At 40.1% G+C, this 26,698-nt stretch overlaps 1 protein-coding gene across 8 annotated transcripts in view; it reads left to right on the top strand.

Annotated features, from left to right (window-relative positions):
- Window positions 1-907: 907 nt before the first annotated feature.
- Window positions 908-26,698, top strand: part of erbin (erbb2 interacting protein) — a 132,352-nt gene continuing 106,561 nt past the window's right edge. For 2 of the 8 annotated variants that reach the window (XM_088909898.1, XM_088909896.1), the window contains exons 1-2: window positions 908-1,567; window positions 18,744-18,816. Coding sequence is in view for 2 of the 8 variants with exons in the window: in XM_088909895.1 (XP_088766021.1) it covers window positions 2,487-2,563; window positions 18,744-18,816 (150 nt within the window). In the remaining 6 variants the exon portion in view is untranslated. Of the gene's footprint in view, window positions 1,568-2,375; window positions 2,564-3,126; window positions 3,134-18,743; window positions 18,817-26,698 lie in introns of those variants that run through there. The other 6 variants (XM_088909899.1, XM_088909897.1, XM_088909895.1 and 3 more) reach the window with 4 other exon arrangements.

The following is a 26,698-nucleotide window of genomic DNA, read 5'->3' as shown; positions in this document are numbered from 1 at the left end:
TCACCAGAGGGATGAGAGAAACCTGCTTGTCCACTAGCACCATTTAAATCTGCTACCTATTTATTCTTAGTTCAGGTGGGTAGCTGCGCCAGCATGCGTAGGCTGCAAAAGAACAAGTAATAGGTTTATTCTATGCTGAAAAGAGAAGAAAGAAAACACGTTTCGGCTGTGGAGCCTTCTTCGGGTCTTGCTGAGCTTCTCAGATTTGACATGAACAGGCCATAAATTGGAATGAATACATCAGACCCTACATGATTAACAAGTCCAAGCCAGAAGATGTAGATGGGCATTATGGTGTTTAGTTGGGTTCTGTACGTCAGAAAGGTCGATTGCCTTGATTAAAGTCATCCTGTTGAAAAGTAGATGCAGGTGTTTTGACGTGTGATTTTTATTCACATATCGTTTTGAAAAACTGGTGTGCACAAAAAAATACTTCAGCAGTGCCTCGGATAACACACGCTACTGTTTCACAGTCGTATATCGTTTTATTTGTGTTGCACAGAATGTTTCTAAAGAAAATTTAACTACTTCATTATTGTGACATAAGGAAATAAAGTAAGGATACCCAAAATCAAAACAAAGCGTAACACGCTGTTAGGCGACACAATCAGTCAGTTCCTGCTGACATTTCTAACTTTTGATTTCATTCTTACAGCATCTGAAAAGGAGAAAAACAACCAAACTTGCTGTGTGTTTTTGGGGTCCCGCCTCCACACTGGGTATTGGCGTTCTTGCTTTATACATGGTAGATATGCAGCTAGCATTGGTTGTACTGTCCTGCCCGTCACCATGTTACCTGATCTCGAAGTCAGACTGAAACCAATCAGCCCCAATCAGACTTACCTAGGCGTCTGGTCTGTTTTGCGGGCTGTTGCTGTGCTCGGCTGGCTGGGACTTGATCGCTGCCAGAGCATGAATTACGCCGTATCGGAGTGCAAGTTGTGCTGCTTGCTTGCTAGCTCTCCCCGTGTTTGTGTGTGAATTTGTGGCGAATCTGTTTCTACATGTAGCCTTTTCACATTAATGAGAAGTTGGCGGGGGTGTCAGATTTGAATGCATATGGGTGCGGCGTCCCCTTTTCAGAAAAAAAGGCTTAACAGGATTTGTGTTCAAGCTTGGGGTTGAAAAAAGGAGAAATACTCGTCTTCTGGAGCAGCGCTGAGCGGTGGACATTTTTTCGCCTTTTGTATACTTGCGCTTTGTGGACATTTTGATTTTTTTGTTTCTGATTGTCAGGCTACTACTAAAGTTTTTTCAATTTAGGATTTAAGTAATTTTATTTTTTGTGCTACCCTGCTAACAGGAAGTTACTTCCCCGAAGCAAAAAAACCCTAAAGTACACGAAAGACAACTTTTGGTGAGAACACTGCACTTGGAGAAGAAGCACAGTCAATGTGCTCACTGTTTTGAGAGCTTTAATGTCATATGAATGGATGGATGCAGTAGAGGTTTTTAAGCTATCTCGCCTAAGACGATTTGCACCAAAGTAAACAAAACCGTGGATTTAAAACACTTTTCGGAGCTGCAATTTCAATGAAAGAAGGCGTCTGGAAACCTGACGTTTAAGGTAACATGTGTACCGCTGAGTTTGTTTTAATCAAAAACACCTAGAAGATGGGGGAAAAAACAACAAAGTTTGATCTAGATATCATTTGACCTCGGAAAACTCGGAAAGGGTTAAGGATCATTTTAACCCTGTTTCCGCCCGCCCCAGTAATGTCGTTGGCTGGTGTGTGAAATGGTGGTGGTAAACTTGAGCTGGAATCCGCAGCCACTGGAGGTTTTAAAGGGGGCAGACTGGAACAGAGGAGCTATTGTTTAACTCCAGAGACTCTGGACTGAAACTGATGTGACCGCTGTCTGGATGCTTTCCACGGGGGATTTTTAATCAGTGTATTTACTGTAAACCCCCTATGTTTAATACTACTAGTATCACTAACGCATCCCAAGTGGAGTATCAGAGGCGTCTCTATAATAAACACGTGAAAGTGAAGTAGATCTTTAGATTTTATTAATTTCTACCTTTATTTTCGTGTTTTTGGAGTCCGTGTAATTAGAAGGGAAATTCTGTATGGTTTTATTTGTCTCTGTTTGCTCGCCTCTATTGGTAGAACGAAACAAAGCCACAGCCAGAGGAGCTGTCAGATATATTAATGGGTCTATATATATAATTTGCATAATACAGTACTGCTGTATTTTTACTCTGTTAAATTACGATTTACTCCGTTAGAGTACGTTTTGAGTAACCCCTTCCTTTCTGGTCTTAATGTTTTGTTGGAGAAATATGCGGAAATTTACAGAGCACCAATTGTAATTTAAGTTGGCATCACTTCCTGTGTAGAATAATTTTGCCAGGTAAACCTTGTGTTTTGTTCAGATACGTCTGTCTGATGAGAGCTGAAAGGATTGCTTTCGATATTTTCACGTTTTAATAAGATTAGGCTAGGGATTTGGTGTTAACTGTGCGACCTCCTGTATTTGATTTTATGGGATACAAAGGAGGAAATCTACTGTACGACTCGAGGGGCATAAAAACATCCCATCCGTCATCTTACTTAAAACGGTAAATAAGAAGGAACTGAAATCGATCAATATGCTTTTCATTGTCGAACTAAATTTAACATAGATAAAAACATTTTATATTGATTGGTTTATAAACCTGATGCTATTGTTGTTTTTTTTTGCTAATCTGATCCTCTGTGGTTTTAGTTTCGTACATTTTTTTTATTTCGACTTACCAGCTTCGCGAAATTGTATTGAAAACCTCAGTAAAACTGTCTTCCCCCTGTTAATCATGCTGGAACAGGATTTAGTGCGTCAAGACAGGTAGTAACAATAAAAAAATACGATGAGCAACCTAGGATGGTGAACCAGTTAGCCATTGGTTATACGGCCAATTTGTTTTGCTTTGGAGCATATTTAAATAAAAAAAAATGATGAAGATAGTTTAAACTAGTGCTAGTTCATTATATGCAAAAAACCCCGAGTCGTTAAAAAAGATCTACAAAGCCCTGCGGACGCTGTTTTTATTAGAGGACAGTGATTACACTATAGACGTGGATCAAAATGGAAGCTCTTTAACACCTTATTGATGTTTTTTCGCCATTTGGATAAGATCTCGTCATTTTCCTAGGTATGTGCACAGGTATAACCGGCTTCCCTTGAATTTGGTGTAACCTTGCAGCGGAGACGGAAAGAATCTGCTAAACTCGTTGACACAGGTGTTGGTGTGAGTAGTTGGTCTGCCTTTCCTCTTTTCACCGTCACAGGTGGAATATAGGGAACATTAGGCCACAAAATGGTTTCATTATTTTTCTCAGTGTACATTAGTAATTATAATAGCAATAGTAATTAGTAATAAAAGAGAAAATAAAAATCTATTCTTAATGGATTTATATTTAACGTGACGGTTATTTTTCCAGTATGCTGTAAGTCTTCTTAAACTCTTTTGGCTTAGTAAAAAAAAAAGGACAAATGAATGTTTTGTTTGAGAAGGAACTCGGTCACTGGGATGAGTCTTAAATGAAGACTTGTTCCTGTGGGCACTGCAGTGGTGTAGTGGTTAGAGTTCTATGTCACAGCTCTTTGGATTAGGGTTGAATTCTGGCCTGGGGCTCTTTCTGTGTGGAGTGTGCATTTTCTTCCCATGTCATTACATGCTGATTAATTTGCATAGTTAAGTAAAGTGTGTGTGTGCTCTGTGATGGACTGGTGGTGGTGGTGGGGACTACACACACTCAGTGTCTGCTGCTCCCAGGTGTCAGTACTGGTCCAGGAATTACCTCCTTCGTTTGCTGTTTTTTTTAACTGGACTCTTGGGTACCCCCAGTGATTTGTGAGATTTGTAATCGGTATAAACCCTGTGCTAGCCAGCAGCCATATGACCCTGTGAAACTAAGCAGGGTTAAGCCTGGTCAGTACCTGGATGGGAGACCTCCTGGGAAGCTATGGTTGCTGCTGGAAGTGGTGTTAGTGAGACCAGCGGCCTTTCAATGGCCTCAAAATAGTCCACATGTATGATTGGCTTGGACTTGCCCTGCGATGGACTGGCACCCCGTCTAGGTTGTACCCTGCCTTGTGCTCGTTGCTTGCCGGGTAGGCTCCGGCTTCCTACGACACAGTAAGGTATAAAGTGGTTTGGTAAATTACATAAACCCTGTGCTAACTAGTGCGTTTCAGGACAGCGCTCAGGTGTGCAAGCCGAAATCTAACCAGTCACGTTCAAGCAGAAGGAGGAGTGGAGTCTCCCTGAGGCAGTTGTCCGATACAGCGTCATCCTTAATCGTCTGTCATCAATCGATTGCCAGTTAAGAGCTGTTTAGTCAGAAATAAGGGAGAAAATTAATAATTCACATGTTGAGGAGAAACCACATAAAAGTCTCTGTGCTAGTGTTGGTGGAAATAATGTACTTTACAGTGTTTTTGAAACCAGCCTCTAAATTCTGGAACCAGAGGGCAGGTCTGTCATAATCGGGGTCTGTAACTGGTGATTAAAGGTCCAGTTGGAACAAATGACAGCAAACCCTGAGTTGTTGTGGGACGGAGGCCCACTATAAGGGCTCCTGAAAAAAGATGGGCGGATGGTAGGAGAGCTGCTGGTTAAGGAAAAAGCTTATTCTCTGGACGGTTCCTGGTTCAGGCCTCATCTCTGCTCCTGCGCTGATATGCTGTGTGATCCCTTTTAAGCGAATTGCTGCTCTGTCCCTTTGTCCCGTGGGGTGGGATGAAAGGTCCTTTTGTAAGTGATTCTGCAGAAGGTGTTTCTAGTAAGGTGAAAGCATGTTCACTTCTAATTAAGCAATTGATTAATCCAGTTAATTCATTTTCAGGCCAGTTCTTTATAAGCTATGTTAGATAATTGTCACAAAATGGCCTTTTTTAAAAAATGCTCAAGTCGGTAGCATTTTTTTGTATTCTGATTTTGTTTCCGATCTTAAAATTCCGTTGCAGTTGTCTGCTTTTGAATTGCAGTAATGGTGAGTGGTCCATAAGTGTATTCATTTCACAAGGCTTGTCGGTAGAGTTTTGTTGCTTATGATTATTTAAAGAATGTATTATGGACCATATGAAAATGTGTATTGAACAATAGTGATTGTTATATTAGGTGCAAGTGATGCAGAATACAGTTAAACTTTCAGAGTGATGTGAATTGTGGAATCTTTTCCTGCAAAATTAGGAACAGTACATGCTTGCACTAGTAACAAAGTTGGAATTGTGCCAGCAAGTTTTTTCCCAGTTACAATGGGGATCAGTAGCTTTTAAAAATTTTGTGGGTAAAAACTGAAAAGAGAATCCTTTCATTAAAACAAGCTCATTTTGTCCATAATCATTACTGGTGGTCTTATTTTACAGCTTTAAGTATTCAGTTGATCCATCCATTCTCTCACCGCTTCATCCAATTCAGTTCAGTTTATTGTCATACGCACAGGTGCAATGAAATGCTTATTTGCATGTATGCTCCAATACAAAGACGTTAAAGGAATCACCAAAAACATAAACACAGAGCAGCAACAGCAACAACAAGAAGTTAAATAACATACAAGTTACAAAAAAATCAGTCAAGCAGTGTGAGGGGAAAAAAAAACATCAGTGTGAGCCGGTGGTAGGGGTAGAGTTCAGTAATCTGACAGCTTGTGGGAAGAAACAGTGGGGGAGCTGGAGCCTATCTGAGTAAGCAGTGGGCGCAAGGCAGGGTACACCCTGGATGGGACACCAGTCCACTGCAGGGCCCACACACGCAGATACACACACTCACAGCAGGGCCAATTCTCCCAGAAGGTCTTTGGCCAGAGAAAACCCACATGAACACAGGGAGAACATACAAACTCAATGCAGACAGCACCCCAGAATAACCCACAGCCCCAGCGCTTTGAGGCAGCACCGCTAACCACTGCGCAATTGGGCTGTCCAGCTTTCGGTATTCATGGGAGTTTAGCACTGTGCCGATCTATGGAGAGGCAGGATTTAGGTTGCATTGTTTCAGACTTGAGGGTTGTAGAATTCTTGGGTTTTATACATTGTCGTCTATGTTGCACTCAGCTTTGAATATTCTTAAAATGGTCTCGGTTAATTTTAGGTCATTTGCGATCCTCTTTACCCCTGCTGAATAATTGAAAATTGCTCTGTACTTTACGTCTCTATAAATAGTTTTCTTAGCTTACATTTTCACATGAGCGTTCATTTCATGTAAAAATTCCCATGTGAAGCTAAATGCTAAAGCTTGGCTGATTGTTGCTTATAAAGTCCTCGCTTGGAACGGTCAAAGGAATTTGAGCGCACGTGATGAGTTGTTACAGTTCAGCCCCATTCAGCTGTTTTTAAGGACTCTTATAAAGTGTGTAACTGAATTATGTGATGGATGTTATTGGGCTTAATGGTGCTGTGGTGGATAGCACTGCCGTCCCACGGCGACAGGCGTCCTGTGTGTGATTCTGGCCTTGGTTGCTCATCTGTATTAAGTCGGCGTCTTCTCCCCTACTTTCTCACAGGTTGTCTGCAGGTGCTGCCTTTTCCTTTCCGAGGACGTGCACTCGAAACTGTAACTTAGCCTTAAGCAGGAGGGCTGGGGCCCCTCCCTGATGTAATCACGTCTGCCTGGCATAGTTCTGCTATGAGCAGCGACCGCCGTTTGGACAGGATAAGCAACAAGAGAGTAAAAAGTTGTTTATCAGGCATGGTGGGGAAGAAAAGTTTTGTGTTCTTCATGCTGAATCAGATCAGTACTAATCTCTCATTGCTACATTACAGTTTGAAACATACTTGATTTTTGCTTGGGACAATGCTAGTTTCAGTTCTCTCTGCTGTTTTGCTTTGCGGCCTCATGGCCAAAAATACATGGGTGGGTCCTTGGCAGGGTTCGTGTTAGGAGCCGTGTTTGTTAATAACGATTTCAGGAAGAGACCCACCCAACTTACCTTTACATGAAGTGCTCCCAGGCCCTACTGAGGATGCTACTGTTATCTTTGTATTCACTGCTTCCTGTGTTTGCTGAGCCAGAAATGCCCATGGGCAGGTCCTGGTGTAAACTTATCTGTGGATTCACCCAGAGGAGCAACTAGCGTTTTCAAAATGGAGTTTTGTGATAAAGAGCGATAGATTGAAATGAAACCCGTAGCTTTGTTGTTACTGTATGTAAGCCAGAGTGTCGGTGCTCGTTTTTTCCACTACCACCCCTTCCTTTGTCAGCACTGATTTTCTGTGAGTGACTTTGTGGACCCTGCTAAACATAGTGACCATCCTAGATAGAGTGGCTAATTTCTCTCGTTAAAACAGGCTTTGGGGTCACTACTCATGTGCATTTTGTAACTTTTCTGTCTTTAGGTCTGTGAATCATCTGCCCATCCTGTTATTTTGGATATGGTAATAGTAAAGCACATGTGAGTTAGTATGAATGTTTTTTTTTTATCAAAGAAGACATTGTATTTAATGCTAGATTTTAAGCTGTGAGACATATTTGGTTTAACATGCTCAGTGTTCAGTGTGTGGTAATTTTTTTGGTGTGAGTGAAGTTTTATTTAATCTCTGACCCAGGGAAAAGTGTGGTGTGGACGGTTGAGGAGAGAATGCAGGCTCGCGCTGTGTCCGTTATTTTGATTCTTTGTCTTCTTCTTGCTTGGTCGGCTAGTTTATTTTATTTTGTTTTAGCAATAAAGTTTGATAATCGGCCAGTGAAAGCTCTGTTGTCCTATACATGAATGCCTGAAACATTTTACCGAACCCAGGATTTTACACTATCATAGCTCTTATGTAAGTGGCATTCAAATGGGAGCATTGGTAGCTTAGCTCAGCTAGTGTTAAAGAATTCACCTTTATTAATGACCAAGGTAGAAATGTATGAGTTATCGGCAAAGAAAATAATGAAATTTCCATTCCTTTCTGTGTTGCTTTTTGTTACCAAGGCATTAACTGACTCGTGACTTCTGTAGCGAAGTGTTCTCTGTTCTCTGTTCTGTAGCGAAGTGCTCTCCGTTCTGTTCTGTAGTGTAGTGTTCTCTGTTCTGACAGAGAACACTGGTGTGCTAAATCACATTGTGATGGGCTTGTTAGTTCCAAAAGACTGAAGCTTCACTCGCGAGAAAACTTCCTTTATTGTGGATTCTGCATTTACTTCACACAGAAGAGCAGAAACCTGTGCCACAGTTTGAACAAATGGTAGGGAAAAGGGTTCTTAAAGCTCTGGTTTTGTAAATCAGCAATAATAATGAATTTAATGATATTCCAGCAATGATATTCTGGACACTCCACTAAAAGTGCTTTACAGGTAATGGGGACTCCCCTCCACCACCACCAATATGTAGCCCCCACCTAGATGATGCGATGGCAGCTAAAGTGTGCCAGGAGAACAGAGTAAGAAAACAAAATTGATTATTAGGGGATTATTAGGAGGCCATGATTGGTAAAGGCCAGGGGGAAATGTGGCCAGAATGCCTGGTAACTTTTCAGGAAGTGCCCTGGGATTTTTAATGACCACAGAGAGTCGGGACCTTGGTTTTACGTCTCATCTGAAGGATAGCACCTTTTTACAGTATAGTGTTCCCGCCACTATATTGGGGCATTAGGACCCATACAGATGCGCTCCCTACTGGTCTCACTAACACCTCTTCCAGCAGCAACCTTGGGTCTCCCATCCAGGTACTGGCCAGCTACTCACGCCTGCTGAGCTTCAGTGGGTTGCCAGTTGTGAGTTGCAGGGTGATACAGCTGATATATTTATTGTTTTTTTATTGTTAAATCACTATTTAAGATTTTACAAACAGACCTTATGAGGTGTGCTTCTTCTTAGAAGTCCACAATAGAGCTCACATTAGTGCTAAAGATGTGTTAATATGACCTAATAAACTGTAACTATTATGTAAAAATAAAGAACAATTTATGTAGAATGTGGAGCAAGCACTGATAATGTCTGTGAGCTGGGCTGGAGTTATATAGAGGGCAGCGTACAGAAGGGCAGTTACACCTGGGAGCAAAACCATCTCCATGTTATAAAGAGTGGTGAAGTGTTCAGCTCCACTCTAGAGTGGCAGAATGGATAACAGCAGACCCTTTATAAATTTGAAAAGACTACTTGCTTGGCTAGTAACCCCATACCCTTAGGATCTTATTGCTGGACATATTGCTCTCTGTAATTTAAAAGCTGTGTCACTCTTCTCGGCAGCTCATTTAAGTAAAATTAAAACAGTCATTGCTTTGTTCGAAATACTGATGTTTTTATTTAAGAATCGGTATCACTTGTTTAGATGAAAGTGAAACTAGGTAAGGCAAAAACTGCTACTATTAATAGCCTCAATATCTAAGAGAATTTAAAGGGACAAAGACTCTTTAGCTGCCTAAGGTACTTAACCCTCATGCAGAAGTTCAGTATTAAGGAATGCTCAGAATGTTTCCACATGGATTATTTTGTAAAAGCTGTAGAAATGTTACCCAGCATTTCCATATCGGTAAAACTGTAATGCGTCCAGTACGTTTCAACTCTAATTCCCCATAGTATTTTTACCCTGTACTTCCTGCTTTGTAAAAGTTGGGCACATCAGCAGTAGCTGGTTCCGGTAATATTTCTCTTGTGTTGATCTTATGTCCTTATCTGTGCTTTATTATAGCTATTTATTACTCTGAGATACAGGATACGTTGCACATACTGTATGCTCCCTTAGTGTAACAGTGTCTGGAAACACAGGAAGGAAAGGCTGGAATGTTGCAACTGTAATAGGAAGGAGAGTTTTCATAAGAAGAGTGCTCTAGAGATCATTAGCAGGTACAGCACTGAGACATTGGAAGGTGCAACGCCTTTCTGTATGGCACAGCTTTTAAAAGACCTTTTCTTCTTGTGTATTCTATGGGTGTTTCAGCAGAGAAGGAAGATTCCCAGCCGAGCAATATAAATTACTATGGGTCCTGACGGACGAAACAGAACAGTCTCAAAGTGATATATTGCATTTTCCAAGTAGGCTCTGCTTTTATAAAGGTCTGTTCCACGGGAAAGAAAATATTTACATTGATTTTGCAGCCACTTCACACCAACTTGAAGTGAAGCTGCTCTTGAGAGTTTATCAGAAGTGAGGAATGGTTGTGTGACAAAAAGCAAATTCATCTTTAAAAAACACACATCTGCTGATGAAAGTGCTCTGAGAAGCACCTCTTTTTCCTGGTTTTCTTATATCTGGAAGGATCTTATCTCCATGTTCTAGGTACTTTTAACATTGGCCACATGTACATGAGAAAGAAAAAAGTGTATGAGATTTGCATCTAGGAATGCATACATGCATTATCTGGTAAACTATATTTAAGATTTTGTTTGACTCTGCACGGCAGTTTTGCAGGATTTGCTTGCACATGTTAAATAAGAGGGCAGTTTGGTGGTTAGCATTGCTGCCTTGCAGGGCTGGGGCCCTGGGTTCAATTCCAAACTTGGGGTGCTGTCTGTGTGGAGTTTGCATGTTCTCCCCATGTTCATGTGGGTTTCCTCCAGGTGTTCCTGTTTCCTCCCACAGGCCAAAGACGTACTGGAAGGTTAATAGGCTTCTGTGGGAAATTGGCCCTGGTGCGAGAGTGTGCATGTTTATGTCTGTGTGTGCCCTGTGACGGACTGGCGTCCCGTTCAGGGTGTATCCTGCCGTGGGCACGTTGCTTACCGGGCTCCCACGTGACCCTGAATTGGATGATGGATGCCTTAAGAAATGCATAACATTTAAGTCTCCAAAATGTCTTCAGAAAGGTTTAATTCTTAATACATAGCCATACAGCATTGCAGCGGTACGGCTGTGCTAATCCTGAGCATTATCTCTGATTTCTCAAACCGGCAGTACAGTACAGTGGATTGATGGTACCACTGTCTTGCTGATGAATGGCTGACTAGCCTGGGTTTCCTGACTCAGCCTGGTGCAGTCCTTCATCTGTTAGCTGGGCTCTGAAAGGGACAGGGAGGAATCTCTTGTTTTTAACCATTAATGTACCTGGGTAAGCTACTTTCTCAGCAACCGTTCTCGATCGTAGTATAAATGGGGTTTTGTCCTAGAATGAATAATGCTTGAATTAGTGGAAGGTCATAATAAATGCCTTTTTGTGGGTGCTTTACATTAGTGCTTGCTTGTATTGTGCTAAAATATTTAAGTTGTTAAATTCCTGTAATGCTTTGAAGATGCATCTTACGGAGATATCGGGGGTGTCTGCCATGACCTCTGATTTTTTAATTTCATATGGGATGTTTTGGAGAGGGTTATGAAAATGATTGCTTTAAACCAAAAATAGGACCAGAGGATCCAATTCATCATACTGCTGTGGTAGTATCTGGATAATTGTACAGTGAAAATTGGAGACCATGCAAACTGAAAATCAGACTTACTCCAGTTAATGGGAGTGTGGGCTTTCACTAGGGTTTGAAGTGATCTGATTTAAAACTTGTTTATCAAGTGCTTGACTTTTGAAGTGGCTGAAAGGTGATAAATTGAGCTAAACCTGTTTAACTTGCCATGGCTTTCAACCAAATTTTAAGTGCTATTTACAAAACTCCTTAAATGTCCTTTCCGTGAAAAAATAACCCAGTATAAAAGCAAGGACTTCACAGGCCTTTACGTTGAAAATAAGAATCTGTTCATTTAACTGGAGAAGCCCTGTTGCTGGACACTTGTTGCTATATATATACACACAGTCTGTCCTGCTATGGCTGTGAGACCTGTAATGATAAGCCAGAATAGCGTTTATAGCTTTTCCTTTCCTCATAATCTTGTTTGTGAAGTGCTTTTATATCAGAAAAAATTACATTTTTTACTAAACGAGCCGCCTTAACAGTGGAGCAGTAAAAAAAAGTAAAGTATTTCCAGTTCAGAAAGGCCCATATCTGAGGGGCATCCAGTTCTGGGATGGAACAGGGCCATTATTTTTCACTTCTTCATGCATCTGTCTTGCGACCAGGGGATAAGGTGCAAAGCAGACCATGTCTTGGGATTCAGTGCAGAAAAAGAATATGGGCATTAGGCTACAGCCCTGGGCCACGCCAAGAGCTGGGCTAACAGCAGGGTGAGTCATCTGTGGTCCCCCTGCCTGACGGTCGTCCCTGAGACATCAGTTGGCAGGCATGTGCTTGATCTCTGCAGGAGGCTGAGTGCGGCTCGTGGGGCTGGAGATCAGGTTCAGTCAGCTACTGAACCAGACATTTTTCCTTTAATTTTCCAATGTGGAAAATTAAGTGGAACGAGCGAGTCGAATGCGGACATATAGTACCTGCCTCACAAGCATATGCCTTTGAGCATATATTGCTCTGAAATATATGTATACTGTAGGTATTGTTACTCATGAATTAGTCCGAGATAGAGCACCCAGATGCATTGTGGGACTTAAAAGAATTACATTGACAAGCTGAAAGAACCAAACTTTCAGTGTTGAACAGATAAGATTACGTGGAGACCAGATACAAGAGTATTCAAACTCCTCAAAGGCATTGACAAAGTCAACCCAGTGGATGTCTTCCAAAACAGTGAAATAGGAACCGTAGAGACTACAAGATACTTGGATAGGTTACAAGTGGAAACTATATGGAAGTGAATTTAAAACTGAGAACAGGAGGCACTGATTTATCTAGAGGGTTGTGGAAATGTGGAACTTCCCCATGTTGTTGAAGAATCAGCAGATCTTTGGGTTAACTACCAAACGGCTCAGATGAGCCAAAACGCCACATCTTGTTTGTTTCTTTAAGTTCTTATGAGCAAGTTTTCACTCAGTCAGCTTGTGCCAAGTTAATTTAGTGATATGCTAAGGTACCTTGATTTCAGAGCAGGTTCGCACCTTGTCTAATCTCAGTAGTGGTTTGGTATGCATTGTTTTTAAAGAGCTGTTATCACTGTGGGCAGTCATGACAAAGACAGGCATTTCTGTTGACATTTCCTGTACTAAGGGGGATCCTATCTTGTTCTTAATGAGGCAGTGCAGTAATGTGGGCCCTGTCTGTTCTTCATAGTGTCAAATCGTCTCAAAGAATAACTATCAGCAGAAGCGTAAATGATTTGTATCTATTGAAAAGCCATGGAAAGTATTCCTGCAGTCTTTTATCCCAAGTTTATCATCCCAGTCTGTCTGTCTGCTATACCAATCATGAGTTTTGTCACTTATAGTCGTGAAGTCAGCATGTTTGTTTTTGATTAGTGTATGCTGTTAATCTACATTGGACACACTTTTCTGGGAATGTGAAACTAAAAAAACTTTTTCTGCTGCACAGGTGTGCTTTGCCAGGGATTCCTTGGTTGGTACAGCATCTGAATGTTCAAATATATAGATTCACTGCTGTTAATAATCTTCATGTGAAAATAACTGATCGCTTCATCTTTACATACAATGCTTTAAGTGGCACTTCCTTTCGTGGTTATTTTTAAACAAGGTTTGTTGTCAAAATAGTATTTTTAAACCATAATACTAGTTAGAAACTGACTTGGTAGGCTGATAGTTGAATTCGCATTTAACATTGGATGAAATGTTCAGAGGTAAAAGTTTAACGTGCTGGTTTTCACCACTGTAAAATGCACTCATAGGTTTTGCTATAAAGGGTAAGATAGTTTATTTTGCCCCTCTAGTCTTATTTTGTATTGTCAGTACTGTTCTTTTTGCATTTCTAAATTTTTTTTCTTCATATGAGATGCCAACACAGAATGACAAAGTTTAATTTAAGTGGCTATGTTCAGTGATGGCAGTCTAACAGGTTAATCATTAATGTAAATTGCCCTGTAAGCAGGTGACATGAAGGAATGTAACCTGTTATTAAGTTACTTTGACTTTAAACTGAGGGTTTTAAAGGAATGACTTTGCCAGGGTATCTTTAACCCAGGAGGTTTTGTTTTCAAACATTCTGACACTGAACCTTCAGAATAGATGAGAGGGAAGACCAAAGGCATTACCTACTGTTCAGCTTTCTGTCTCTTCTGTTTCTCTGCTTGGGCAAGTTTTACTTTTTCATTTAAAAAGTTTTTCTGTGTTCTTCTGAGCCATGAGTAAACAAGCCCTGATTTTTAGACAGCCTTTTTGGTTTGCATAATTACAAACTCAGCCTGCAGCACGAAGACAGAAATTACCTGGTTGAAATTTGCTTTCCCAAAATTCAAATCTCAACATTCATGATTCCTGTGCCTGAGCCAAGACGGCCTGAAGCACATTGATTTTTATGCTTCAGTGACCTACAGTCAGTTGTCCAAGGTGGAACAATGTGCAATAAAGGAAAAACTTTCTGTCAAGGTTTAAGGATGAGACCACACTGCCTTTTTAATAACAAATGCATGCTTTCAAATAAACCCGATCTGTTTATACAAGTATTCAGTACATAATACAGGGCATACAGCCTTCAATTTGTAAGTTTGAAGGCTTGCATGCAGTACCATGAAGAGAAATAAAAAGACCTTGAGAGTGATCATGGTTTCTAAAACATTAGAACTAAGTAAAAATAGTTTAGACCAACTTTATATCCATCCATAAGATATTGATAGAATCAGTATCTCTTAATTTCCCAAGTATGTTGTATAAGGAATTTGATCTGGTGTCTTGGTGTGAAAAACAGAAATTCAGTAATACATATTGTATTATTGACTCAATATGCAATACGTTTATGCTTCTTACAATTATTTTGACTGTTCAGGTATAGGGTGCTGTCAGTATGCACATCATGAGAGTGCTGTTACATTTCACCATTGGGGTTTGTTTTGTTTTTATTGAATCAACTTATCAAAGCTGACTCCTATTTTATGCCAATTAACGTTGAAGGAAATCTGTTGATTAACCTAGAATGTCTTCAAGCTAGCATTAAAGGGGGTAGAGTTTTGTACTAATTGTAGTTTTGCACTCTTTGATTAGTAGCGTGTTTTGGTAAGACATTACTAAATGAAAGAGCAAGGCTTATTTTTGTGATGTAGGGGGAAGGTGACGATGTGCTTTTGATACGCTCTATTTAGGTCAGGAGGCTGTAGGTGTTTCGGGAAGGAATTTTGTCTTGTTTAATGATAAGTTTAAGATCTAGCCTGAGCTCCTTAAAATAAACTTTAGCTTCCCGTGAACGCGTACTGCGGAAGCTGTATTCTACTCTCTTTCCGGTGTCTCACTGGCTGAGTCTCATCGTAATCAGAAGGGTTTGTGTGCTAGTAACCTCGTGATTCCGTTTAATTCAAGCAGCAAAACTAAGTCTGCACTGCATTCACTTCACGTAGTACCACAGGGGAAAAAAATTACCAAATACAGTAATCCCATTATAATGTCTTTTGCTGCTTCTGTGCGTGGTTGACAGTAAATCGTTAACAAACTTGAGGAAAAAAATCAAAAGAACTGGGGCAGAAAGAAACCAGTGCCGGAGCTAGAAGCCAAATGCGTGTTGCGCGAATGCGCGCTAAAGAAGTCTTTCTGTCTTGCTAATCGTTGTTTTTCATTATCCAGCTGTGCCTCCTCAAGAAATTGGCTGACGCACGGGGTTAATTGCTTTCCATAGAGGAGTTCAATAACGATTGCAGGCGTAGCCGCTGTGCGGATTGCCTGTCATGTTCAGATTCATACTTTACTTTGGAGCCGCATCTTAAAAAAAAAAGGGGGTTCTGCTGTGATGTAGGACGGGGCGAGAAGCATGGAGGCCAACCTGAAATGACATGTTGGGGACAGTTTTGTAAATAATGCGCTGTGCAGGGAGTGATTCACGGTAATCCATCCAGTTTCTGCTCATCTTCCTGCTGACAGGTTCCGATCAATAAAGCGAACGTATCATTTTGCCTTGTGGGCCAACAGTATTTTTTTTTGTCAGTAGGCAAGAAGAGGAGTGCCACGTATGTGCTAGAGCGGAGCTATTGGTTTTTTAAATAACATCAAAGGCCATTTTATGCATGCATTCTCTACTCGAACACATTTTGGACATCTAAAGTAAGCCCTGCCTGTTCTGTGTTCTGTATGAAACTAAGTGGTTTCATGAAAACAAATATTGGGAGATGGAGTTGCCACTCCTTACAGAAGTTTTTTGGAAAGGCAAGTGAATAATATAGCATTATGCTGTAATGTTACACTTTGTGGTTGCTGGTGCCAGATGAAAAACGTTGTACTGACTGGGGAAAGTACACATTCTTATGGGAAAGGCCAAGAAACAGATGAAGCTCAGAGAAAACTATTCTCATTTGAGTTGTAAAACTATGGAAACAATTTGCTGTGGACTGCCCTTTTGCTTTTTGGATTTTTTAGTTTTGTTTGGTGACTTACCTTGGTGGGTTGGTGGAAATGGCATGTTTTTATTGTTCCAGAAAGGGTAGGCTATTAAATGCAAGAGCAGTGCAATTGATTTCCTGTCCTCCAGCTATACCTTTAGATTTTGTATGACCTAACCAGGGTTTTTTTTTAACTCCTCCTTGATGCTTCATTTTTTACATGGGTTATTTTCAACAGTAATAAATGAAATGCCTTATGCTTTATAAGTTGAAGCCTGAGTGTTCTTCACCCTTTTTATTTTTGTTGTAAATAGAGCTTTATTATCTACCTGTGTGCATTTCACAATAGTAGTTAGGTATAGAAACCTTGGCATACAGGCATTGGGAATAAGAAAATGATATAGCAGAGCCCAAAGACATACTTGGGGGATACCTGATATAAATGTACAGAATAATTTGAGGCCAGAGTAACAGACTCTCAAATAGGGAGGAATATCCAACTCTTCAAGTCTTCAAGTCTTTTCAAGTCTTCAGCTTGTTAAGAACAAGGACAAACTTCTCATTAAACACGCCATGGGCTCAGATTGGTAATAAGTGTTCAGGCGGAAAGAAAACTCTATTAGCCCTCTGGTCCTCCTGTAGTATAGTTTTAAAACAGCACTTCTACGGCTGGGTATTCCCACAGCACATGGCAAGTCTTTCCTTCTGTTTGGTGAGCCTGTGTCTGAGCTCCTTGCTTTCCTTGCAAGTTCAGTTCTTCTTGTTCCTCCTCAGCTTTTTGATCAAGATGAAAATTGATCGGGTATATTTGGGTAGCAGAATGTCGGACAAGTTTTCTTCCTATTTACATGGGAATATTTAAAAATGTTCCAAATGTCATATCACAAATGTTCTGCTTTTCGCCTTTACTTTGATTACTCTCAGTAGAACACGAGAGAGAATATTTGCAGAAATCTGGATCCTCGTGGTTGGCGGTTTGGTTTTGAAACTCACATTTGCCTGTTGTAATTAGGAGTCATATTTTGAGTAGGGGATGAAGGCCGAACACCTGGTCCTAATGATAATTCACACCTCTTCAGTGCAAAACGGATGAGTTTTTTAAAATGGGGCCCCCGGCGTGTGCAGAATTAATTTCTTTGGGCATTTTTACATCCTACGTTTTTGTTAAATGAATTAATGAATATTTCAGGGACCATTAAGGTTTTAAAGCTTGAAGAGACTCATGAGCAGAGTAGTAGGAATTTCAGCAATTTACCCAAGTGCCTACCCTAGATGTTAAGTTCTTATTCAGGAAGATTGGAATTTGTCTTATTATATGTCCTCCCAATTTGAAATGGCCAGTTGTTTTACAGCCAGGCTGTGTGGCGGTGATTCCTGTACCCACTCGGGAGAGATCTGAAAACATACCCACCTGCTCAGCCATTCATCATTTGACAATTAGTGCAAATCAGAGTGGACTTCACAGCCGGTTTGTGAGAGCTGGGAGAACCTAGATTAATTCCAACACTACAGCTGTGGTGCTTGAATAGCCTGCTGTGCATCTTCACTATTAGGATAGTCTCGGTCCCACTCAACTGGTGCCTTGACTGAGGCTTGAACTGATGACGTCTGGCACTTGTGCGTTGAGCCACGTGCCTGTACTGGTTAAGCCATTAAAGAAGCCGTTAATAAAAACTGTCAAGCTAAATTGATTTGTGTTTCAGCTGTCTGCCTCTCCTGTTTAATAAAATAAGTCCTAAACTTTTTAAGTAGTACTTGATACAGTACATTATTAGTGAACTATAGTATGTGTTGTTCCTTCCAAATATAAAATCAATTTTTGGAAAATGAGCGCAAAATTTAATCAGCGTGAACGTGCTGGTTTTAAAATTAACAACATCCTTCTCAGTGTTATAGGGGAGTAGAATCCTTTAAATGTTTCTGAGCTAGAATGAATCCATAAATACTGAATGGCAGATGGCTAATCTCTAAGGCTCTGGAAGATGACAAAGGGCGGGCTATATTTCTGTGACTGATTAGCAATTATAATTCCGTTAAAGATAGAATTTCTCGACGACTTTCTTCTTGTGAAGTTTCATCACAGGCCTCTTCTGTCCGTCAGTCATTGAGAATCTGAGCAATGGTACACAAAGAACCTTTTTTTTTGACAGACTATGGAAATCTGATTCCTTTTCCTGTAGGCAGTCTAGCAGCACGGAAAAACCATTGTCCAACATTATTTTACCACAATAAATCTGGCTATAGGCCAAACAAGAACCATATTCAAACCCCACTTTCACACAGGCCTAGTCCTGGGTGGATCAACATTTTTGCTAATGGACAAAACGCAGCCTGTTACAGCATTTCCAGAATTTTATCATTTGATTATTAGAGTCATACAAGTCAAATAATTGTAGCAAAGTTCTTGCTTTATTTATGATGGCAGTATTGCTGTGTTGTTATATAAAAAGACAAAGTTGTGCTTATGGGATTCATCAAAGGCAGTAAAGGAGTTGGGTTCTGTCAGTATTACAACATGTGATAGAGAATCTAACTGTAACAGAATGCAAGTTTTTCTTTTCTAATTTTTATTTTCTTCACAATGTTTCTCCACAGTTTCCACTTTCTGTTCTTGGATTCATCTGGCCCCCAAACTGGACTTCAGAGAAGCTGGTTCATAAATGACAAGGTATTAAATTGTCTCATAAAGCAGTCAGCATTTTGCTTTTCTCTGGCATAACATATAGAAAAGTTTAGTCTAGAGCAACTGCTGTAAATGTGCCTTGACAATTCATTTCAAATAAAATGGCCAGGTTATTACACGAATTAGTGGTAATGCAGGTTTGTGCTTTAAAGAAACTAGTCTTGAAAATATCTGCCCTGCCAGTGTCAAAATGGTAAATAGCTTTGTGTTATGGGATTGAAAACAGACTTAAAGTCATATACATCTTTGACATTGTACAGATCTGTATTTGAGAGTAATGAGACTAAGACATTAACATTCTACATCTGTTGGTGTGATCTGCTGTTCCTTAAATGTTTTCTTTCAAATAAAAAATATTTATGTTTTGAACTCTTTGTGTCAGTAGAAAGATAAATTGAGGTAATTTTTAATTGTGTTTTCCAAGTTACTGTCTAGGGGTTTGTTTACATTACATGATATTGAATATAAGTTGCTAATATTGATCTGATACAAATGTTGTAGCTTGTTGCTCTTTCCAGTAATAGCTTAAAAGTGTGGTGTACAAAAAGCCATGTTAGGTCTGACTGTAAGGTATGAATCGTTGTGCGTGCTCCTTGTTCTAAGTTAGCCATCACAGTAGGTTTGTTAAACTCACCCCAAGTGAAAAGTCTTATTGAACTACAGTATCTATGGTTCTGTCATACTGAAACGTAAAAGCCCTGCTGTCCTCTAGCTAAACTGACAGCACTGAAATCCTGAAATAAATCCTATGTACTCTTGTACTTCAGTGAAATAAGTGTAGCCTGATGGTTCAAGTGGCCAAATATGAGTACAACATTCTGATTGAATTTCAGAGGGACTTTGGGATAGGTGGCTACTTAAACCTTTGTGTACCGGGGCTAGCCAGTTTTGGTCCGCAAGCTTTCATAGCAGTCTAGCTATTAGCAACCGCAATCATTTTAATTGTAACACCTTAATAAAGCTGCTGCTTTGAAGAGACTTGGAAAACCTTCCTGGAGCAGGATTGCCTAACCGTAGTAGGCCAATGTGGAAGGTGAAACTTTTGCTTGCTGTAGCCTTCAGGCTACAGCAGAAAGTGAGCAGCACAGAGCCACTGTACATCAAGACTTGTCTGCCTTATAAAGATGTTGCCAAGCTATTTGTTTCTCTGTAGAGCTGTAGAAAGCTTTCACATCAAAGCAAAAGAAAAACTATGTAAACCAAAAAGAAAATAATAAAATCTCTTTTAAGCAAACTGAACTTCTTTCTTCGTCTGTGCAAACTTACCTTACTGTATCTTTTGAATGTTTCAATAACAGACGAACAGAGAGCCTGAATATTGATTCTTGTCTGATGCAGTGGGATTTACATAGACTTCTGGGGTTGAAGGGAAGCTGAAGTTAGTAAGAATAGTTATAAAAGTGAGGAGGCCATTTGACCATCTTTTGTTCCCTACTTTCCCCAACCTTTTACATCAAGAATTGCCTCCTGTTCTCAGTTCTAAATCTTTTTCCACAGTTTCCAAATGTGTCCTCTGTTTCGTGTGAAACCAGATGTTCATTTTGAAGAAATCTGCCGGGTTGACTTTTTAAGTACCTTTGAGGATTTTAAATAGTTGTATCACTTTCCCTTATAGTCTTCTCTGTTCAGGAATTAAAAGGTTCAGTTCCTTCAGCTTGTCAATTTCTGACATTCTCTTTAGCCCGCAAAATGTATCTGGTTGCTGTTCTCTGGACTAATTCCAGAGCGGCAATATTTTTTCTGTAACATGGTGACCAAAATGGTACACAATATTCACATTGAGGCCTTACTAATGCATTATATAATTTTACCAGAAGAGGAATACAAAGAACTGCTCATTCTGTGACGTGAGTGTCAGCTTACTCACTGCAGTTCCGTAAAGAAAAAGATGTGCTGGTTTCAGTGTCTCTCCTTGCTTCTGAAAGACTGGCTAGACTGGCCCTGGCCAGCTTCTCAATGTCCTGCCACACCGTGCACTGTGGAGTCCTGAGGCCCAGCCAAGGCCTAATGGATCTAAATTGGCTAAAGCTATGAGACCAGGCTGGAGAAGTGCAAGTCGGCCTAATCATGATGGGATAATGCCACGGCGATGAGGATCCTGTGTTAGTGGCAGATGGTGCATGTCTGCTAAGAAGGATTCCATCCCATGAAAACGTGTTGGCTGGAAGAGAACCTGTAATTAGCTGCCCTTGTACCATGCAGCTAACTATTTTCACCTTTCTAGGAAGATTTAAACTAGGTTTCTAATTCGTTGATATCCCTGGTAAACATTCTTAGTGTTTCTCACCAATGAGTCTAGACCTGTCGGGGGTATAGGTTTTAAAACATTAAAACATTTTTTAAGGAAAACTAGATCCCTGCTTTGAACAAAATCTGGAAGTATTAGAAGGCAAACTTCTGGTTCTTATCCTTCTGTTGTTCTGTAGTATTCAGACTGACTTTGAGGATTTAGATTAATGAGATTGCATCTCATTGTGCCAGAGGTGAAGTCCGCGATCCGGCGGATGAATAGTCCTGCTGAGGAGGGCCCTCTGTGATGTCCGTCTTCCAGAATAGAGAGTGCTTTATTGTAGCATGAATGCCGTATGCTGGTTTACTGCTTGTGAGTTTCAACTCCACCTTTTACAACTGCATTATGACAAAATAAAAGCTTGTAAACCATTAACTTTATTGCCTAACATGTTTAAAATAAATTTTAAATTGACTGTATTTTCTACGAAATATATACCCGTGTCTGCTTCGTTTTAGGGTTAACGCACTCTTTGGTTTGGCAGATTTTTTCCCCCTGATTACTAAATGCCCTTTCCTTATGCCGGCATCACTCTACGTGACTTTTTCCTAGGATTTACTTAATTTACATAATCGTAAGAAAATCAAAGCGAGTTGTAGAGAGTCGCAGTGCGTGCGCCCGTTACCATCAGTTGTGTAGTGTGACACCCCCAGCGGCTCAGTCATAGCGCTCTTAATAGCCCCTATGCCTCTCTGCAACTTGCTTTGATAAAATCAGGTTTGATTTTCTCGTAGTGATTCGCAAGTTGTAAGGGTGGGTTCTTGTGTCTACGACAGTCAACAGCTTGAGTGCTCAACCGGAAGTACAATGCGGCTGCAAGGAAAGAAGGAAAGGGAGTGTTTTGGACTGTGCAAATGGAGGAGAGGCTCATCAAATTTTGGCGCCAGCACAGATGTCTGTCTGTTATTTCATGATTGTCGTTTTGTGTTTGTTGTTTGTTTACTTTCGTGCGGTTCTCCTCCTCGTATTCCGGTGTGCTCCATGTTGGTTGGCTGCCAAAATGAGGCGATCTCGCGGTACTTTCCCGGCACAATACGAGATTTGGAACCGTGATGAAAAGTCGTGCGGGAATCGTGTAGTCACTCACCCCCTGCAATCCTAGTCATATAATGTGACACCCTCTAGGACAGAAAAGGCAGCGAGATTCAGCAACTGCAGTCGTTAAATTTGACATGCTCTCCCACTAGAAGTCATGACGAGTCATGTCAAACAATGGTATAAGGAAGATCTTATCTTTCCTTGTCTTATTCCCTGTCATGCTCTTTAGTCTGATTGTTGTTTGAAAATATTCTGTACATTTTGTCAATTATACTAAGGCTAAATAATTTAACAAGCTTCCTAAATCAGGCATATGCCCGAACTATTACATATATATAGTAGTTAGGGGCCGCTTTGTTAAGATGTAGGCTATCGTACTAAGATATCTATCTGAAGCAAATACAGTAATCCATTGCCAGCTATGAGAGGTGTATTCCTGAAAACCTTTACATCAAGTACATCCGCACTTGGTAAACTTAATACTTTATGGGCGGAAAATAGGGTTAGGGGACCTGAAGTCATGAATTAATCTTTGAAAGCCCTTTAAACATTCTTTTCACCCCCCACTATATTAACACAAAAACATCAGATTAAAGTGAAATGCAGTAGATCAGCACAACAAAACAACACTGTCAGTGCCACTAAATATCGCTATCCTGCAGTGTGATGCTGAAAAAAGCACTTTCGGTTCATCAGAGTTGAAGACCTGATCAAGTAAAAAACTTTATCAATCAGCTTCTTCACTTCTGCTAAAATTGAAAAATGGGATGCTTCCACCTCACCTGCTGATACTGCCTGCTCTGCTAACTTCAAGTTATGTAGACTGTAACAGTTTTAAAGTCACTAAACCACCCTTTGCTGGCAAGAAACTTGTAACTTCTCTAAGCTTTATTACATATTATATAGGTCAGAGACATTTTTTCGATATTCTGGTCATTTGCATGCATGAAACTTTTAAGAGAAGGCTATGTATCATTGGCAATACTCTCTCCTGTAGAATCCTCATTATTCTTTATTGTCTGAATCTTGGATTCAACATCAAATCCATCAACAGCACTATTCCTTTGACCTTTTCACAACTCATCAAGAACTTTTATTTTATCCTCTGAAGACATCCCTGATCTTGCATACTTAGCAACAAGATTCTTCACTATTTCTTATGCTTTAGTTGCTTATTCAACTCTTGTATATATCATTTTTGAGAAATGCCATAGTTGTTTTAATCACTATCTCTTGGTTGTATAGTTGGATATCATTAATACTGTACACTATACAAACACTTGTGAGAGGCAACGAGAGGATGTCTATAAATGCACATCAATTTCTGTATATTTTTGTTCAATGGGTCGCAGTAGAAGAGTGGGTCATTCATAGACACTCAAAATCCTTTTTGGTAAATTCATGCTTGGTAGGGGATTCACTGTACAGCGTTTTTACCTCTTTTAGATCAATCATACCCATGACCTTTGTCTGTCCAATTAGAAGCATGTCTGATATAGAAGTAATTGTAGAATTTCATCATGTAATTTACAGGATGAGCTTTCTCCCCTTTTACCAAAATGGGCCACAAACTGTCTTTAACACTACTGTTAGCTCTGGGGCAAAATACTGCTCTGGCACTTGGCACAGTATAAGGGCTGTGTGTTTGGTTACTGGAACTATAGTAACAAGAAGGCACTTTCCATCTTCCTGGCAGTATCCAACCATGCAACAAAGAGCAAGACATAAAGAATCACTGTTTGACATAAATCTCTCGGCTCCTTGCTAAACAAATGGATCGGTGCAGAAAAGTATTTACTGGAAAGTCTCAGTAACTGATCGATTTGAACTTATGATTTTCTGTTACTAACCTGTCTGGAAAATGTATAGCATTTGCCCCCCATGACTAGCGATATGCATTTTATGCCTTGTTTTTTGTTGAAGCCCTCATGTGCAAAGACCTTGGCAATATATGAATGCGATGGTCCTTTGTAAATGGATAAAAAAAATGAAGGGGTTGTTTTCACAGAAATATTGGACAGTTCTGGTAAAGAGCTGAATTATAATAGCAGTAACGCCCCAAAAATTTGGAAGGTTTTTAATGTATCTTTAGGCATTGATGTTTGGATTTCGACATTTGATTGAGTAATTTTGTTTTAATTCAATCAGTTTTTCTGGCACACACAGTCTTTGGTCAGAAAAAGGAAAGAGAAATGACCTGGAAAACCAAAAGCTCGGCACTGAAGAGTGAGCTACCCACAAGGAAAATGCCAGTGAGAGCATCATTCCCCTGCAGGTTATGGGGAAGCTTAAAAGCATTTGCTGGATCTTGTCAAGCTGTAAAAAGCACAGACTGTCGTAGACAGGGCAGTTTTTTTCGTTTTATTGAGAATGAACAGGAAATTGAATTATTTGATTAATGTGTAAGAAACCTCCCTTCACCACTGTCTTATAACGGTGACGTTGTTCTGGAGATAGTATAGGCCTATTGTATGCCATAGTGAGAGTCTGAATCAATTGCAGCATAAAGCAAGCTGAGTAGAGTATAACCCCTTTTTATTTTGGCCATTTTGTCTGGTGGAACTACAACCGAAGGCTTCCAGTGAAGAGCTGTGCAGTTGACGTAGTGGCTGGCAGATCTGGGAATGAGGACACCACATTAGTGACTGCTCAGTAATTATCAATAAAACAGAGACTGCTGAATACATAGTTCTGTCCAAACGCTTTGACAGTAAGGGTTCAGATAACTGATGCTAACGCCACACGTCATTTAAAAAAAAGGAGACAGGCCCATTGATGCACTAAAATGTTTTTCTGCTGGCATGTGTTGTCAGTGAGAGTAAGTGGGAATAGGCACTAGATTCAAGTGCTTGTGGTTCAGGGCAGCAAACACATCATAACTGGTCTCAGCCAGGTCTAAAGGGTTAGGTGTGGATTTGCCCAGGGTTGCTAGGTGCAGGGTTAAAGGTCATTTCCTTCAGGTGATACAGCTTCAGAATGAAGGCAATAAGAAAATAAAATAAGCCCAGTTGCACTATTACTTGGTTAAGTACCAGAAACAATTTTAGTTGATGGCTTGCGTAAGACTAGATGGGCAAAAGTTTTTTTATTGAAAAATACTGTATTTCTGTCAAGAATTGCTGATTGGTACTACTTTTATGTAACTCAGCAGTTTGGTCCACCAATAGTTGTGCTTATGTAAGGCTTCTATATCCAGGGATATGTCCACTGTAATATTAACCTATGCCATCAGAAAGGTATTTTTTAAAAGCTTTCAAAGGTAAAAACAGTTTTTCTATTAACCAGAAATGTTCAGAAGTGTACCATTAGTGAAGTATCTTGGATTTTTCGGTCATTGTGAAGAGACCCTTGAGATAAACACATTTACAGGTAGGCTGTTGGTTATATGGAGCATGTGTAGTGTATACTTCATCCTTTCATAGAGAGAGTCTTTATTATCCCCGAGGAGACAATTTGTTTTACAGCAGCAGTGTTGGTGTACACATGGATGGGGAAAAAAATCACAACAACAATATACATACATATTTGCATAGCAAACAACAATATAAATACATTTAAGAAACACAAGGGTTTTGGTTTTACTGTTTGTCACAGTTTCCCAGGTGATTCTATTTTTTTGCAGTGCATGAGACGGGAGGCAAGTACTTAGGTTTTAATTTTAAGTTCAGGTAGTGTGGTCATTGGCAGCAGGTTTCTATAATTCATTTTGATTGAATTATATTAAGCTTAACTCTGTGCCATGGAATTAGATAAAAAATAAAACATACGTTTTCACATTAATCTTAAATCACAAATATAAATTGCTAGACTGTAAAGAAGAACACATTTTGTCTTTGCTATTCTAGTGCTTTTAGAGGGCACTGCAATGGTAACAAATTCACATTTACCACGAAATTAAGCTTGCCACGAACAGTTTACAGGCTCGTAGTGTCTATGGCCACTGTTAGAAGCAATACAAGCTGTACATTTGAGATGTGTGCTCTGGACTAGGTAGCAGGTGCTGTGTTGTAGGATTCTGTCCCATTTCTCTCATACATCCTGAAAAGCCTGCTAATTGGTCCCTGAGCCCTGGATGCCACATATCATTCCAGCTCGCCCAGCCAACGCTGGGGATGAAGCTAAAGTCTGAGGAGTGGGGCATCCATAGTATAGGTATTGTTCTCCTCTCAGATTAATGCCGGCATCACACTACATGACTCGTCACGACTTCTAGTTGGAGAGCATGTCAAATTTAACGACTGCAGTTGCTGAATCTTGCTGCCTTTTCTGTCCTAGAGGGTGTCAAATTATACGACTAGGAATCGCAGGGGGTGACTAATTACACGATTCCCATACGACTTTTCATCATGGTTCCAAATCTCGTATTGAACTAGGTAAAGCTGAAATCTCAGGAATTCACAGCCAGCCCAAGACTTGGGGATACATATTGGCACCCCAAAAGGATGTTTGAAAATATTTTAAATTATTTTGTAATGAACTCTTTTCAAATCCAAATGGGCCTCTGTAAAAGTATTTCTGTCTCTAGTGTGTAAAAGTGTA

This window comes from Atractosteus spatula, chromosome 3 (genome assembly GCF_055471065.1).
Source record: "Atractosteus spatula isolate fAtrSpa1 chromosome 3, fAtrSpa1.hap1, whole genome shotgun sequence".
NCBI classification, from domain to species: Eukaryota; Metazoa; Chordata; class Actinopteri; order Semionotiformes; family Lepisosteidae; genus Atractosteus; species Atractosteus spatula.
Note: the sequence above shows the minus strand (reverse complement) of the source record. Positions and strands in the feature narration are given on the sequence as shown.